The following is a 16,257-nucleotide window of genomic DNA, read 5'->3' as shown; positions in this document are numbered from 1 at the left end:
AGTTTCTCATACTGTGGTTGTCCAAAAATATTGATTATAATGATGTAAATATACAAGGTATTTAACTTAAGATGTTAGGTGAGTTCTGGATACAGTTTTGGGAGCTAGTTCTTCTGGAAAAGAAGAAATAATAAAATAATAAAATTATTTTAATTTTTAAATGGAACCTAATTTAATTTTGTCACTGGGATCAACAGAGACTTACACTATGAGACCTTACAGCTGCATTTAAAGGTCATTCAGTCCAGCTATTGGGAGTTCATGAAGAATTAGCATGTGGCAGAAAGGCTGCTAACCTTAACCTCTGAGGGTACTGACACATTTTATCTGCTATATTCTCGTATTTTCAAATAAAGATCTTTTCACATAAAGAGTGCTTCTTTTATAATAGAAGAAAATTTATGGGTCTGAAGTAGGGTTCAAAATGACCAACCTAGGTAGGGAGAGAGTGAGACAAAACTTATTTTGTATATTTGGACACATGAAAAAAAGTAGCATTGTCATTGGGAATAGTATTGTAGAGTAATGTGGCCTATCATTGGGATTCTAGTTACTGATTTCTTTGATATTAGCACAGAAGACAGTAGTAGGAGGCATGAGGGGTCGGGAAGCATGTACACCGTAGAGAAGAACCAAAATCAGTGAAGGTACTTCCCAAAGTAGAGTTCTTCTGCATTCTCCACATCTCTGGGAGGTCTCATGGGCCCCTCCTTGCACACAGGCTGGCCTGTGGGGGTGCTCTTGCTGCTTCTGGTGTGCAGCCCGGCCCTTAGATCCTGTGCAGAGGAAGACCACCTTGGAACCCAGAACTTGAGTTTGCATGCTCTCACCTCCTTGTACTCCTAAGTAGGTAAGAACCGTGGAAAAGAGATTGCAAGTAGTGTCCCCCCCCCCAAATTTTCAATTTCCTGTATGTATATGTACTTTTAAATAATGAATTTTTATTAAAGTGATCTATATACATAACTTAATGGGACTGCAAGGATTGTAAGGAAAAATATTGGCTCCTGGCTCCATCCTTTTCCATTTCTTGGGGTATTTCAGTCTTGTGATTTTTCCTAGCACCTTGGTTTCAGATTTCTAAGTAATAGGCTTATACTGCTTATTTATTAACTCACTATGTTTAGACATCTGACAGCTTCCTATTTGATAGATGAAGATTTCTGCCTTTTTTTCCTCATTCTCCTAGTGTTTTTTCATTAAATTGGCATTATTGCATTATAGTGACCATGTTTCTATATTTATTCTCAAACTAGTTTACTGTGCTTCCATTTCCATTCTCAACATTTTGTCTTGGTTTTATGTTTACATCACTAATTCTTCCAAAACAGTCCTAGTATCTATTTTTGACATGGTCAAAGCTCAACAGTATACTTGTTTCAGTCGAAGCTAATTTCTCTCTTACCCATGTATACAGCTGTTCTCTGAGACGTCATCATCCTGGGGTTTGTTTTCCTCTCTTTAGGGTTGGAATCTGTGTTTCCTGGACACTGTGTCTTTGTTATTAGATTAAATAATGGAACATTTCCTTCAGTAACTCCGGGAATGGGTGCATGGGAGGTCAATTACTTTGAGAGTACTACATGTCTGAAAGGTAGTATGGCTTAGTATATACAATTTTAGGTAGATAATGAAGAATTTCAAAGGTGTTCTATTCTGATTAAAGTGTGAGGCACCATTTTTATTTCTGATTTCTTTTTTTTTTCTTTTTTTGTTAGAGGCTCTTGAGTGTTCTAAAATTGTGTGATACTGTGCTTTGGTGGCCCCTAGCAATTTGGAAAGTGTAAGTTCTTGACCCTGCCCTGCACTGCACATACCCCCCAGCCAAAAAAACCCAACTGAACACACACACGCACCCATTTTCTTTGTGCCCAAACCCATGACATAACTTGAGCTGCTGGATTGAGTCTCTGACCTTATTTTTCATTCATTTATTTTTCTTTCTGGGGATTCCTGTAACACAGTTTTCCAATGCTCATGAGATGACCTGCCCGTGTTTAGCTCCATCCTTCACTTGCCTCCAGCTCCTGAGGCGGCCTAGATTCTGCGGGTCGTCTCATCCGTGATCATCCTCTGAAGGCCTGCGAAGGCAGGCTAACAACCACGGTCTCTTCCATAGTCAATACAGTTGTTGAAATCTTGTTCAGTATTGTTTGTTCCAATTTTTTTTCTTGTGGTTTTGTAATTTTTATTCCTATTCTGCCTTTTTACTGGGGTTTTAGGAGGAAGAAGAGATAAATGTATACAAATGCTTGAGTTTTCTTGAAAGCAGTAAAACTTTGAAGTGTATGATAGACCGTTGATTCCTTGATTCTTTGTTAATCTTGCTGGTTAAAAGGAATTTAAAATGTTCCCTGCCTACAAAGTTCTTTATTTTGAGGCTCAAGCATTAATCTTGGAGCAACCAGCATTCCATGATTCAAGTCTTGGATGGCATTTATTGAATTTCTTGGGAGTTGTATCTAGATAGAGTAAAGTACAGTATTTGAAATAAAAATCAAGAAATACTTGAAAATGCCCCTAGGTGAGAATACCTATTTTCTTCTTGTGACTCTGAACTCTTCCGGATGTGGGCTTTCAGGTATGTAATAGATAAAATGAGGTATGTCCTCTTGCTTTGCTCTTACGTGGTTCTCCAGAATTGGAGACAATTGGTCATAAGCCATAAAAACTCTGAACCCCTTCACTGGTTTAAAAATTCAGGGGCTCCTGGGTGGCTCAGTCGGTTAAGCGTCTGCCTCTGGCTCAGGTCATGGTCCCAGGGTCCTGGGATCAAGCCCCAGATTGGACTGGCTGCTCAGTGGGGAGCCTGCCTCTCCCTCTCCCTCTCCCTCTCCGCCCGTGCTCCCTTTCACTACCTCTGTCTCAAACAAAATCTTTTTAAAAATACGGTTTTATTCAGATTTTCAGGAACTGTTTAGGCTCCATCTTTCTCAACCCTAGGGATTGATACTTAACAGGGTTGTAAGGTTATAGGAGAGAGAAAAACAGTAAATGCTCAAAATGAGGCTATTCTATTATTTCTTAAAAGGTTTGATGGTTTAGGACAGATCAGGTAGTCGGGAGGTTATTTCAAAAACAGGCTAATTAACAGCAAACAAACATTTTCATTTTTCAAGGAATCTGGCATAGCTTCTTAATGTATAATATACCTCTGAGAAGACAGTCACTGGTTACATTGTCTTCCTCCACGAATTGGGCCACTGGTGCACATGGAACCTAAGAAAGTGACCTTCCTTTCCCCTGAAAGCAGGGTCAGGTCCATACTGAATATAAATGTAAAAGAAGTTCTGGGAAGCAAACGTTTTCTCATTGACGTACAAAATGTTTCAAGGAGGGGGCATGAGAAAGGACTGCGCGTCGGTTGACCAGCCCTCAGCGTCCTGCTGGGGTAGTTTAGTCCCTGCAGCCCGCAAATGGGGCTCCCGGGGTGGCAGGTCTCACTGTAGTTGCTGTTGTGTACAGCAGGGGGCAGAAGCTCCTTGGCTTGTGTGCGAGCGAACCACACAAAAGAGAGCGTGACACTCCCGAAAGAGGAGGGTGCCTAAAAACTCCCAGAATACAGGAAGCCTTCGAGCAGAAAGGGCAGTGGATGCGACCAAGTGCTTCCCTCTCCTGCCGTGGGTCTGGAGCCATACGATCTCCTTCTCACAGTCCTGTGTTGTAGCTCCTGGAAGCCCAAGGAGCTCCCTAACGCGCCGTCCTCCTAGTTACTACCACCGCCTTACTGTCCCTGCTGATCGCCGTCCTCTGGTTGGTCCGGAGTCCTGTGCAAGTTACGTGTGCAAAGGGCAGCTCCGGCCGCTACTGGATGTTTATATACGGGACACCGTGGCCGAGGCGCTGCAAATGTGTCCACTTACACAGTCACATCAGCCAAAGAAGGACATGAACTTCGGTCCAGTAAGAACCTCATCGTTACCAGTTGAATCAAGGCACGGTGGCTTTTTCTTTTTAAGCATAGTTTCAGTAATATATTCACAAAAAAGCTCAGACATTTTGAAAAAAGTATTTGGGATTTTACGTTGCTTGGCTAAATTAACACTAAATATAGACCGACATCATGCTGGGGTTTCTGGGCCTCATAGGAGCACCTGTGCCCTGAGGGAAGGCAAAGAAAGAACCACAGACTGTAGAGTTTTATTGCAGTTGCTTCTGAATAGTTTTTTTTTTCCTTTCTTTTTTTTCCTGGCAACCTAGCAGTCAAAGCTCACATTTTTGTAAGTAATTTGCATGCTATTACTCTGCCGACCCTGAATTATGATTCTTGAGGCTGGGGATGTTTTTTGTTGCATGTGCTCTGTGCTTTTAACTTTTGCTAGAAATGATTTAGACCTGATTTAAAAAATTAATTCCTGAATGTGAAGAGGCACTGACCCTGAAATGGAATTAAAGAAGAAATTACCATGACTCACTCAATAAAGCTTCCTATTAGCTTTGAATTAAATCCTATTCTAACAATTCTGATCTTGTGGCAAGCAATACTGGTGTGTGATTTCTGAGCTTTGATACTGAGCACCTATGGGGAAAAAATAAAGAGCAAAGCAATTTTTCATAGACAACTATTTTGTCAGAATATTTGTAGGGCGCGAAAGAGTTCTTAAATGATAAAAAGAATCAGCTGTGAGTGTTGATCTAAGCCGGAGGAAAATGAAATTACTTACGTGTTTCAGTGCAAGGTATCAGAAAGGGCTCCGTTAGAAGGATACTGCTTTGGTCAATCTTCATGAGCACATTTGCACACCAGGGGGAGGGGGAGGGCCAAGCTGGTGTGATGCAGAATTTAGTAACCAGCCCTGCTGATTGTTGCCCTTCTATGGAGGTGCCAAAGATAGCAATAACTGGATGCCAACAGCCATGGGTCCTGGTTTTAGGGCCATGTGATTCTGTATCCATTTACTCACAGAGTCATTGGTAAGCCCTTGGTGGCCATGAACCACAGACACCCAACTCTGTTTTCTTTGCTAGTCCTTTATTTTCCATTTGCATGTTGTAGTTAATTTAAAAATACATGAAAATGGCATCTATTTATACTGTGACTTAACCCTGAAGAAGAAATTTACTTTCAGGGCACTTCATAGCTTACTCTGAGTTGCTGCCTTGGTGCTTTTGCATTTGCTGTTGCACTCAGTCACCCCTGCAGTCAGTAGCAAGGCTAATAATTTGGAGATTTAATTAGCGGCACTGCTCTTAGGTTAGCTTTGGTGGCTATGATTTTCTAGTTGGTCCTCCACTTGGTAAACGTCAGTTAAGCTTCAGTATGAGATCTGAGCAATAGGAATTCCATTCCTAAAGGGGAAGCTAAGGCTCAATCAAGGACATTAAGTCAGAGATCCAAAAATGAACCACGCGTCAGTCCCCAAGCCTAAAATAGAAGCCATGGCTGGAATGATTTTCTGATGTGACACATAGAACCTTTATTCCTTATCAAATATTAGTATTTGGGATAGTAAAGTGTAAGAGATGAGAAAATGCAAAACATTTTAAAATCTGTGACCATTCCTCAGTCATTACGGTTTTATCCATGAGAGGATAAGATTTGATTGATCTCTAAACCTCCTTTATTTTATATGCTGCTGCTGCTTTTTAAAAACGATCGCTTCGTGTCATTCCCTTAGGAATGCTTCATGAAGTATATTTGGAATTCAGTAATATCAATATCTAAGTTGCTTCAGTAGTAGCTAATTTAAAATACCCAGAGAATTATGTGTTTTTGTTAATTAAAATTTCAGTAACTGAAACACCTTGTTTAGTTTTTAACTTTGATTGAGGAAAAGTTTAATATTAGTCCATGACATTTTTAAAAAGATTTATTTATTAATTTTAGAAGGAGAGAGAGAGCACGTGTGGTGGGAGGGGCAGAGGGAGAGGGAGAGAATCCCAAGCAGACTGTCTGCTGAGCGTGGAGCAGGATGTGGGGCTCGATCCCACAGCCCTCGGATCAGGAGCCGAAATCAAGAGGAAGCCACTCCACTGACTGAGGCTCCCAGGCGCCCAGTCCATTTGGAACTCACTGTTTTTCTTAGGGCTTCAGGAGCATATTTTTTTCACAAGTACTGATGGTTCTCAGGTATTGCTGGGAAATTCCTGGTTTTTAATATTTTAGAACGCAGTTTAATCCATTTAGTAAATGACTGATTCTTTTTTCAGATCTACAGATATTCACATCTTTTTTTTTTCTTCTGAATTTGGTTTCTCCTATTTTTCTTCATTCTGTAACTGCTATGAAAGGAAAATTCTAAAATGTTTACAGGAAGTAGTGTGTTGCTTCTTCTGAGCAGGCACAAAGTTTATTGGCTTTCCACAGGCCGGGTAGATCTCTCATGAGGATTTTTACACTCAGTTGCATTTCTATTAGTGTATTTCTTATTAACTGCCTCAAATTCTTTTGAAAATAGTGAGCTTCAACTCTTGAATAAAACATTTGAGTTGCTCGCACTTACCTAAATCACTGGCTTACCCATGTGACACCGGGCATTTGGAGAAGAGGATTGGTGCCAACCCTCAGGAGTTTTCAGTCAGTTGGGAAAGTCAAAGATGTGAGCAACACACGCTGTAAAACAGCGTACGCGTTCTGGTGGAAGAAGGTACCGCATCCAGCAAGAGCGCGAAGGAAAGGCAGGTTGATTCTTAGAGGAGGTGAGGTTTGAGCTGAGGCTTGAAAGAGGGTCAGGCAGGGATGTGGGGAAGAAAGGGACGACGCAGTGAACTCTGAAGCAAGAGGCCTGCTCCCAGCTCTGCAGCTCACTAAACGTATGATCTCGGCCATTCACCAGCTCAGCTTGGATTTCCTGACGTGGAGGAAGGATGGGGACCAGACTAGAGCGTGTCTACAATCCCTTTCAGATCAAAACGCCCTGTATCACTGTTAGACTCATTTTATGAAAAGAGGGAACTGTGAAAGAGACGGCTTTGATAGTAATTTGAATTTGTCTTCCTAGAGCCCTTTATTTCATGTAATTAAAAGGCCGCAAGTTCTCTGTTGTGCTGGACAGACATCTTAAAATAGACCTTTTTAATCCATTCAGGCTTTTCAGGGCTGCTTGAAGTTGCGCCGTCGTTAGAAAATATTACCTTAAATGTAAGCCTCACTTTTAAACTTCTGTATTATATAAGAGACCTCGATCTAAGGAAACTCAGGGGGAAGAGACCTCAGATGTCCCAGAGTCTAGCCTTTAACTCGCCGTATGGTTGCTGTCTGTGGCTCCTAAGCTTGTGAAGATTTTTTTCTTGAGGACTCCCAGCCAGCATCTGATGGCTAAAAGATACATTTAAGGTAGAGACTCATATGCCATATTGAGGGAGAATATAAAAATTGCAATTTTGTGCAGCTGGTTGAGTGTCTGACTCTTGGTTTCAGCTCAGGTCATGATCTCAGGGTTGTGGGATCAAGCCTTGCGTCCCGCTCCGTGCTCAGTGTGGCGTCTGCTGGAGAGTCACTCTCTCCTTCTGCCTCTGCCCCAACCCCTACTCTCAAAAAATAAATAAAATCTTTAAAAGAAAATTGCAGTTTTGTTTTAAAGCCTCCCGCAATTAGGATGGTTCACAGTAATATTCTCTTCCCCCGTCAGAATCTTTGGGCCACAGGTTGACTAGCTTAGTTTTATCTTTCTATATGTTTATACAGACTTTTCTTGGGCAAAGTATTTGAGGCATCTCACCAGAATATAAACAATGTAATAAAAGAAAAAATATTTTAAAATAAATTACAAAATAAAAAGCAGGCCCAGGGAAAATAGTGAGGACTGAGAAATCAGAGGAAGAGGAGGGAGGATATTCAGACAAACAAGGTACAAAGGGCTCACATTCGGCCACAGCCTTGAGTGTGAGCTTCCTGGCACGCCAAGCAAAAGAACAGGTACCACGTTGTCCCCACAAGGCAGTATTTCCTTCTGGACAAGCACAGCTCTTCTAGACCTGCGGCTGGAAGCAACGTATGTGGGGGGTCTTTATGTGCCTGTGGCCCGTGGGGCTCCCGGGCCCAGCCTTCTGCTTCAGCTCACTGTTTTCTTCCAGGAAGGATGAACCATTCCCAGGACACCGGCTCTCGAGGCATGCCTGAAGACAGAAAACTTTATATTGTGGACTCCATAAATGACTTAAACAAGCTAAACCTCTGTCCTGCCGGATCACAGCACCTGTTCCGTATGTACGCCCTCCCGGGCTTGTGGCCCTTCCCGGCTTCCAGGCCACCTACAAATAGCAAGTGCTAATCTGGACCTGGGGGTGTGGTCGGGGGGACAGGGTGGGCACTGGGGACAGCTCAGCCCTGGAAGTGCTATTTATTATTAGGCAGTTTTTGTTTCTGTTCTCTTAATACTTGACAGGCTTAGGGGCTTTCTTGGCTCCTAAGCAAGATTTGGAATCTGTCTTCAGGAGTTCTGAGTTGTTCCTGGGGAGTGCCTCTCCCTGGAAAGGGGTGGAGGCTGCAGGGCTGGTCTTCCCAGAGGCTTGCTCCTCCCTCTTGGCGGCTGTGTACCTCGGGGACCCCAGCCAGGTCACTGGTGGGGCCCACTTTCCTAGAGAGCTCTGACTTCATAGTGGATTCCTGGAAAATGCTCCACACATTCTTCCAGCTTCTAAAAAGTCATTAGAATTCCGTCAGGCAAAGAAGTCAACTTCATTTTCTACTTACAAATGGCCCCAATTAAAGGGTTAAAAAGGAGGGGGAAAAGCAAAACAAAAATCTGCTAAATACTAAATGTGTACTTTGTTCCCTAAATATTGTAAACGAGCTCGATCCGATCATTCTGAGCCCCATTTTTCCAGCTTGAACTCTGCCCTTCAAACACAGGCATTCATTTTCCACTGGCCGTTTGTTCCATTCCCGTTCTAAACTCAGACTGTCCCAAATTTGTATCTAGTATTCCCCTTCTAAATCCTTCCTGAGGTCTTGCTTTTTCCTTCATTTTAATGCGTTCGGGTTTGCACCCGCTCTTGCTGCCGTCCGTCTCAATAGAAACAGGTGTTTGGGTGCCAGCTGATGCCATCGAGTTGACTAGGAAGCAAAAGTTGTTGCAGGGCGATGTAGCCCAGGACACAAGCCACCCACCCAGCTACAGTCAAGCAGCACAGTGTGTGGGACTGATGCCAAGTAAGAGAGAATACAGAAAGGAAGTCATTAGTCTCCGTTACCCCAAGTTTCCCTATTATTTTTTTAAAGATTTTATTTATTTATTTGACAGAGACAGACAGCCAGCTAGAGAGGGAAGAGAGGGAACACAAGCAGGGGGAGTGGGAGAGGAAGAAGCAGGCTCCCAGCGGAGAAGCCTGATGTGGGACTCGATCCCAGAATGCTGGGATCACGCCCTGAGCCGAAGGCAGATGCTTAACGACTGCGCCACCCAGGCACCCCAAGTTTCTCGATTTCTTACTGAATTTAGTGTGGGTGTCACCAGGCACACAAGCCTTGCAAAACCATGGCCACGTGCAGACCCTTCATGCTCTGGCTGAGCAAGGTTGCAGTCCCAATTCAACTGCAGCACATTTAAAATAACCTTGTTTCCAGGGCAGGTCCATTCCAAAGACTGCTTCTAAGAAACCAAACTACATCGGCGCTATTTTTCTGTTTAAATGGATGTGGGCTTAACTGATCACTCCTATGGTGCAAGGAGTTTCCTGGGAGACATCCCAGAGTATTCAGCCTTCTACTCAGAAGAGGTGTCCCAGCCAGCTGTGTTTTACTCTGGGGTCACGTTGGGGGAAAGGGTGATAGAGCCTCCATCCCTCTGAACCCTTAACATAAGCAGCCTCCCCCACCCACCCAAAGAAAAGCCCAGGTCCTGCTCTTTCAGTGGTAACACCGTCTTCGAAGACCTTTCCAAGGACACTGCTTGTTTTTTGAATACCAATGTTGAAAAGGTAAAAAATTCACAGAGCATCAGCCCAAAGACATTCCTAAAACATAAGTCACTCTCCAGGGCGGATCACAGGGGAAATGGGCCTATCCCTTACTCACACCTCTAGTTGTGGGGGACTGTTAGTCTGCGGACAAGCTGTCGGCTGAGGACTTTTCATCATCATTGTTTTTGTTTGTTTCGTATCAGCCCTCCAGGAGAAAATCCCAGACGTTGGCACTAACTCAGGAAACGGAAGTCATAGTCTATTTTTTATGGGGCTGATAATTATACTGATCGTCAGCCTGGCACTGGTTTCCTTCGTGATCTTTCTAATAGGTAAGTACCACCAACATGTTCTCATTACTGAAATCTCTTGTTTTGTGGCTGGTTGTTTAACTTTGTTCCGGCAAGGAGTCCGTGCTTTTTTGGCACTCACAGCTACGCTGAAAGACAGACGGAAGGCCCATGCCCTGCCTGAGCCCTGCAGCTCTTGGCGGGTGTGTGTGTGTGTGTGTGTGCGTGTGTGTGTCAGAGACACCAGCCCACACTGCCGACACTTCACAAACTCATACTGTGACTTTATCCTCTTACTTGGAAGCCCTAGCTGTCCAATGGTAAGCGGCTTATGCTTGTTGATCCTAGGTTTTCTTGATGTGGTGCATAACCGCTCCGTTAATTCAGGTCTGTACCAGAGAGTCACGTTCAGGCTTCAAACTCCTTTCCGGGTTTTCTCACATCCCAAGAATCAGCTGGAAGCACTGAGGGCTTCTGGTGGCAGTGTTAGGAACGTGATAAAGCCGCTGCTTTCCTGTTTGACACTCCCCCGGGCTATGTGAGCTGCTCCGCCTGCTCTCGGCCTGGGCCTGACCTCTCCCCTGGTGACCTGGGCTGCCCCACAAAGCCTCAGTCAAGACACCCCCCAGGCCTCAGTGCCTGGGAAGGGGCAGGGGTGCTGCCCCCCCCCCTGCCGAGCCCACCAGTTTTTTCACCCTCCCAGCCTGGAGAGAAGAGTGGCAGGAGCCCAAGAGGGGGGAGCCATCACTGACACCTTTTACCTGGGATCCACCACACTATCGTTTCTCCTGCCCTCTCCTACTTTGCAGGCCATGTAGCCTTCAAAAATCTTCGATAAGAAGTGGAGCCCGTGTCATTGGAATGCCTTTAAATTCATTCAGGTGGTGATGATGGGGGGAGACAGGTGGGCAGAGGGCATAACTCTTTTAGAGCTTCCGACCCCTTTTCTTCCCCAAACTCCCTCCTTCCAGGCAAAAGTTCCTTATACAGCCTGGGGGCGGGCGGGTGGGGAGGCAGGATGTTTGATTGCTTCTCTCTCGCCCAGCGCCCAGCCCATTGCCTTCTATCTCTTAGAAGCTGCAACGACAACTCTAATAATGGTGACCTTGTATCTGATCGTCACTGGGATATGGGTTGTTCCTGAACCTTCAGGGTCGGAAAGAGCCCATGGATTACTCTTCTGAAATGTTACACCAACCACAGTGAATACTCCCCATACCCTTCTGCCACACGCATCTGGGACAATGACTGAGTTAAACTCCTAGGAAATTTTGGGTATGCCCACAGACAGGAGAGCCACCCAAAAGAACTCCTCTCTTCTGTGGGATGATAGGTAGGAAGATTAAGTGTAATGATAACAAATGCCGTCTGTTGGGCGCTCACTGTCGCAGGCACTGTGGGAAGGACTTGATGCCTGTTTGCCCACAACCTCATAACAACTCTGTGGTATAGGATCTCCTACTGCTCTGGTTTTCCCAATGCTGACGCCGAGGCTCGGATTAATTACCGTGCCTGAGGTCCACAGCCAGTAAGTGCCCAAGACCCTGCTGCCCGACCTCCAAGAGCAGCCGCTTCATCGCAGTCATTATAAATATGGCTTAGGTCTTATTTGCTGCTGGTGTTTTATATTGAGGGTAAAGTCCTATTAAGAAACGGAAAGAAGGCATGAATTAAGAGTATCTTTTTTATTGGGCAGTTGCTCTGTGCCAGACACATAAATTATCTTAAATCTTTACCTCTTAAGATAGTATTTAATATTTCTATTTCATCGATGCAAGACTAAGGCCCAGAGTTTACCTCTCCACGTTTACCCCGCTAATCAGAGGCAGAACTGGGTTCAAACCCTCATCTGTCTGGCCCCAGACCTCCCCTGCCCTCCATTGCCTACGTTGAAGTAATAAAGTAAGGACTTCCTGTGGTTTTCAGACAAAACTTAACCTAAGACCAGAGATGGCACAGGCATCTGGAAATGAACTTGGCCTGTGCTCATCTTTAACAAGGAAATCTTTTTGCTCTCAGTAGGATTTAGTGCAAATTTGTAGCTGTTCACTGAAGTGAAAGAACCTGTATTCTTTATAACTCTGGTCTTTTTACATAAGAGAGAGAAGACTCCTTTTATGCTGATCACTTTCTTATTAATCCATGGGGCCTTGGGATGTCTGGGTGGCTCAGTCAGTTAACCAGCCTTCGGCTCAGGGCATGATCTCAGGGTCCTGGGATCGAGCCCGGCTTTGGGCTTCCCGCTCAGCAGGGTGTCTGCTTCTCCCTCTCCTCCCTGCTTGTGGTCTCTCTCCTTATCTGTTGCTATCTCTGTCTCTCTCTTAGAGAGATAATAAATACCTTAGAAATAAATAAAAATAAAAAAATGAAAATCTTAGAAAAATAATAATTTAAAAAACCCCATAGGGCCTTATGTTTTTGTCATAATCTCTGTCCTAAAAGGGAATACTAGACAGCAAGGGTAGATTACTATGGATGTGTCTGGTAGCAGTTTCTAGTGGCCAAGCAGTGTATTCCAAAGCCTACTGGGTGCATGGGATGTTATTAAGTGTTGCCTGAAGAAAAAAAGGATTCTATGGCTAAATGCATCTGAGAATTGCTAAGTTAGATAATGCTCAAAGTGTTTTTTTACTTCCTGTGAGTTTTCAAGAGGCAAGTCAGTATATAATTTTTCTGTAATTTTTTTACACTTGCAACTCTGTCTTTTTTGGAATTTAATTTGGAATCAGTGTCTCGTGGAATACACTTAAGCCAACATGGCTGCTGCTTCCTTCTCTGTTTGACTAATGTTCTAGGAGGTTCCCAAGAGGGGAAAGGATCTCATGTGTTAGGAATTTATTTCAGTTTCACATTTTTCCCCAGAAGCAAGTGGTATTTCTGCCTTGCTCTGCAGCAAATCTCAATTAAGTTCTTTCCTTCATGTCTTGGGCCATAATACATCCAGCATGATTTTTCAAACATGGGGAAAAAGCAGCTTTTGAGCAACAATTTGCCCCAAGCCTGGAAAGGGAAGCGCTAATGTCTAGTTTTCCTTCCTGCATTAGTTTATCCACTAAGCCTCATGGCATGTTACCAACATCATTAGTTCCTGAAAGATACCTTGGAAAAAACTTGCCTAAAATGGAAATCAAGAAGCTGAAATATTAAATGTGGATTTTGTGCTGCATTTCCTGGAAATTTTGACTCTGATCAGCAGCCCTCAGGGTGTTCCATTCCATAGCTGCCTTTATTGCCAGGAGTTCTATTTTGAAAATATTTTCTCTGTTCTTAGGGTGGTCTGAGGGGAATTTATGAGCTGGTATCCACAACCAGCAGAGCTATGTCCAAAGAGGTTGAAACCCAGAAAACCTCATTCCCCGATGAGGAACCAAAAACCTTTTGAGAAGAGGTCTCAGAAAAAGACAATGTGACAATCACATCTCTGACGTGCTCAGTCCCTTGTTGCTCATGGTGAGGTTTCTCAGCCAAACTCTGTGGGGAGCTTCCCAAGGTAGTCTGGGCTGCTTCAATAAATGTAGAAATAATCTGCTTGGTAGATAACTTCAGTCTTCAGCAACTTCTCTACCGGGCTTCTGGGCTGCCTGGAATATTAGAGCAGGGGACTTGCCAAGAGGCCCTTTCAGCACTTAGCTAAGCACCAACACAAGGCACTAATGAGTCCCGATGGAACAGCCTGGAAACCAATATAACACAGTCTGTTTTCTGTTTTGAAGTTCAAACTGGAAACAAGATGGACGACGTGTCAAGAAGACTAACAGCTGAGGGAAAGGACATAGACGATCTTAAGAAAATCAACAGCATGATTGTAAAGCGACTCAATCAACTGGACGCCAAACAAAACTAAAGAAAGAGCACTGTCCGGGCATGCGCATTTCTGCAGGAACAGAGTCTCTGGTTCGGGAGCCCAGGCCTGGGGCCGACTTCCTGCTGCAGGGACAGGAGCAGCTCAAGGCAAAGGGCTATGGGGGTAGCAGCCAGAAAAGGGCTCATTTTATGGTAGGGTCCTTCTGCTTCATTGGGGTTAGGGGCGGCTGGCATGAAGGAGAACCAACAGTGAGCAAGAGAACTCGACTCCGTACCTACACCTTCTCTTACAAAAGGAGCTGTGTCACCAGAATAAGTTCACTGTGCCCTTGAGGTTCACGGCACCTCATGCACCTTTATGAATTCCTGTGACAGCCTAACGAATTCAGTGAATTGTTTTCAAGGGAACCAGGTGATAACTCTTTTCAATAAAAGAAATCCTGCTCAAGTGATTAAACTTGGACTCTTATTTCCCCAGGGACGCGGGGGTGGGCGAACTTCAGAGCCAGGTGCCCTCGTATTTGTGAGTCAGATTGATACGTGTATGGTAGGGTGGGGGTCAAAAGAGCAAGGCTAATTGATTCAACTAATGTTCATTGAGCTCTTACTTTGTGCAAAGTGTCTCCTTTAGAAGAGTTTACATTCAATTGGGGAGCAAAGGAAATAATGGTTATATATAAATTATATAAGCTTTGTTGGCTTCCTTTCTCATGAAAAGAAATCCGTCAGTGTTCTGCTGATTAATTTTGAAGAAATCTGCTAGGTTTGTGGTCTTTACTAAACTACAGTAGGAAATTGCCTATTTCGAATATTGGAACCTGCCCCGTTTTAGCCCAAAAGGTACACAGTTCATGATATAAGATATAGTGTGATACAAATGAGCTTAAAAAGCATATGAGTCTTAGAAAATCTTCTATTTAATACAAATATATTGTGCAAGTTTATTGAAGAATGCATTGAGATTCTGTCATTTTGGGCTGATCAAAAACCAGTCATTAACTATTAAACACACACACACGTTTACATTTTACAACACTAGTTGATGAAATAAACACCTATTTTTGCACTCAAAAGCATTTGTTCTGCATACTCACTTTCTTAAAATTGATAGATATCATATAGGATATTTTAATAATCTAGAATTTGTGTTTACTGGAAAATTCTTAATCTTGTGGCAAAAGAATTTATCGGGAGGAAGAGAGACACAGGGCTCAATCCCAGGACCCTGAGATCATGACCTGAGCCGAAATCAACAGTTGGACACCCACTGACTGAGCCACCCAGGCGCCCCTTTTCTTTCTTTTTAAACAGCTTTCTTGAGTTCTCATTGACATATAAACATTGCATATATTTAAGGTATACAACTTGATGTTTGATATACGTATATATTGTAGAATGAGCACCACGATTAAACTAATTAACATATGCATCACCTCTGTAGTTACCATTTGTGTTTGGGGGGGGTTTGGGGGTGAGACTATTTCAGATCTGTCCTCTTAACAAGTTTCAGGTAGATGGTACAGTATTGTTAACTGTCATCACCATGCTGGATATAAGGTCTTGAGAACAGATTCATCTTGCGTCACCAAAACTTTGTATCCTTTGCCTACACAGCAGTTGAATATGGCAGTTGAGACCTGGGCGGAGGAACCCACCTTCCAGGTTTGGATCTTGCTGCCACTATTTACTGTGAGTTTTGGAAAATTAACTTCAGCAAAACTATAAAATCTGTTTCTTAGTGTTGTTGGGAGGCTTAAAAGAGACGATAAAGCACTGAAAGCTATCAGAAACAAAGTACTAGTTGTTATTGTAATTATTGTTAAAAGTAGTCAGTATGGCATAGTGGAAATAACCCACTACATTTAAACCTCTGCATTAAATCTTTGGGACTTAAAGCCAAAATATTTTTCTGCTGCAGTGTTTAAGACCATAGTGTCCTGGTCTTATCTGGCCAAGGACGATAGGGTGAGAGGCTTTGTAGCAGAAAATGTACTATGCTCTCAAAGGTGATCGATAAATGCGGGAGGGTTTTATTGTTTATCAAATAATCTAGTCTGAAGAACATCAGGATGCACATTTGCCTGCCTGAGATGGAGTCAGGAATCTGTCTGTCCTGCACTAAGAGCTTGACTATAAGCTTCAGTGGATGGAGGGAGCGAGCAAAGGAGGAGAAAAAGAAACAGAAGAGACATCTGACCTGAGACATTTCCTGATAGGAAAAGACCCTCGCATCATCCTTTGGACTCTGTCTGTGTTCACAAGGGGTCTGAGAGAGGTTTTTCTCTGGCAATGGCTCCATTGTGATGGAAGGATTACACAC

The 16,257-nt window shown here is 43.5% G+C and overlaps 1 protein-coding gene across 1 annotated transcript; it reads left to right on the top strand.

Moving 5' to 3' along the window:
- Window positions 1-59: 59 nt before the first annotated feature.
- LSMEM1 (leucine rich single-pass membrane protein 1) lies at window positions 60-14,394 on the top strand. The gene is made up of 4 exons (XM_008686517.2): window positions 60-850; window positions 8,017-8,145; window positions 10,047-10,175; window positions 13,847-14,394. The coding sequence occupies exons 2-4, from the start codon at window positions 8,022-8,024 to the stop codon at window positions 13,975-13,977; spliced, it is 384 nt and encodes a 127-aa protein (XP_008684739.1). The 5' UTR covers window positions 60-850; window positions 8,017-8,021; the 3' UTR covers window positions 13,978-14,394.
- Window positions 14,395-16,257: the final 1,863 nt, after the last annotated feature.

This window comes from Ursus maritimus, unplaced genomic scaffold, assembly GCF_017311325.1.
Source record: "Ursus maritimus isolate PB19 unplaced genomic scaffold, ASM1731132v1 scaffold_3, whole genome shotgun sequence".
Lineage (NCBI taxonomy): Eukaryota > Metazoa > Chordata > Mammalia > Carnivora > Ursidae > Ursus > Ursus maritimus.
Note: the sequence above shows the minus strand (reverse complement) of the source record. Positions and strands in the feature narration are given on the sequence as shown.

Coding starts and splice junctions, on each gene's coding strand:
- LSMEM1 (XM_008686517.2), top strand. CDS start 8,022: ATGAACCATTCCCAGGACACCGGCTCTCGAGGCATGCCTGAAGACAGA. Junction 8,146..10,046: donor CGGATCACAGCACCTGTTCC/GTATGTACGCCC, acceptor GTTTCGTATCAG/CCCTCCAGGAGAAAATCCCA. Junction 10,176..13,846: donor CTTCGTGATCTTTCTAATAG/GTAAGTACCACC, acceptor TCTGTTTTGAAG/TTCAAACTGGAAACAAGATG.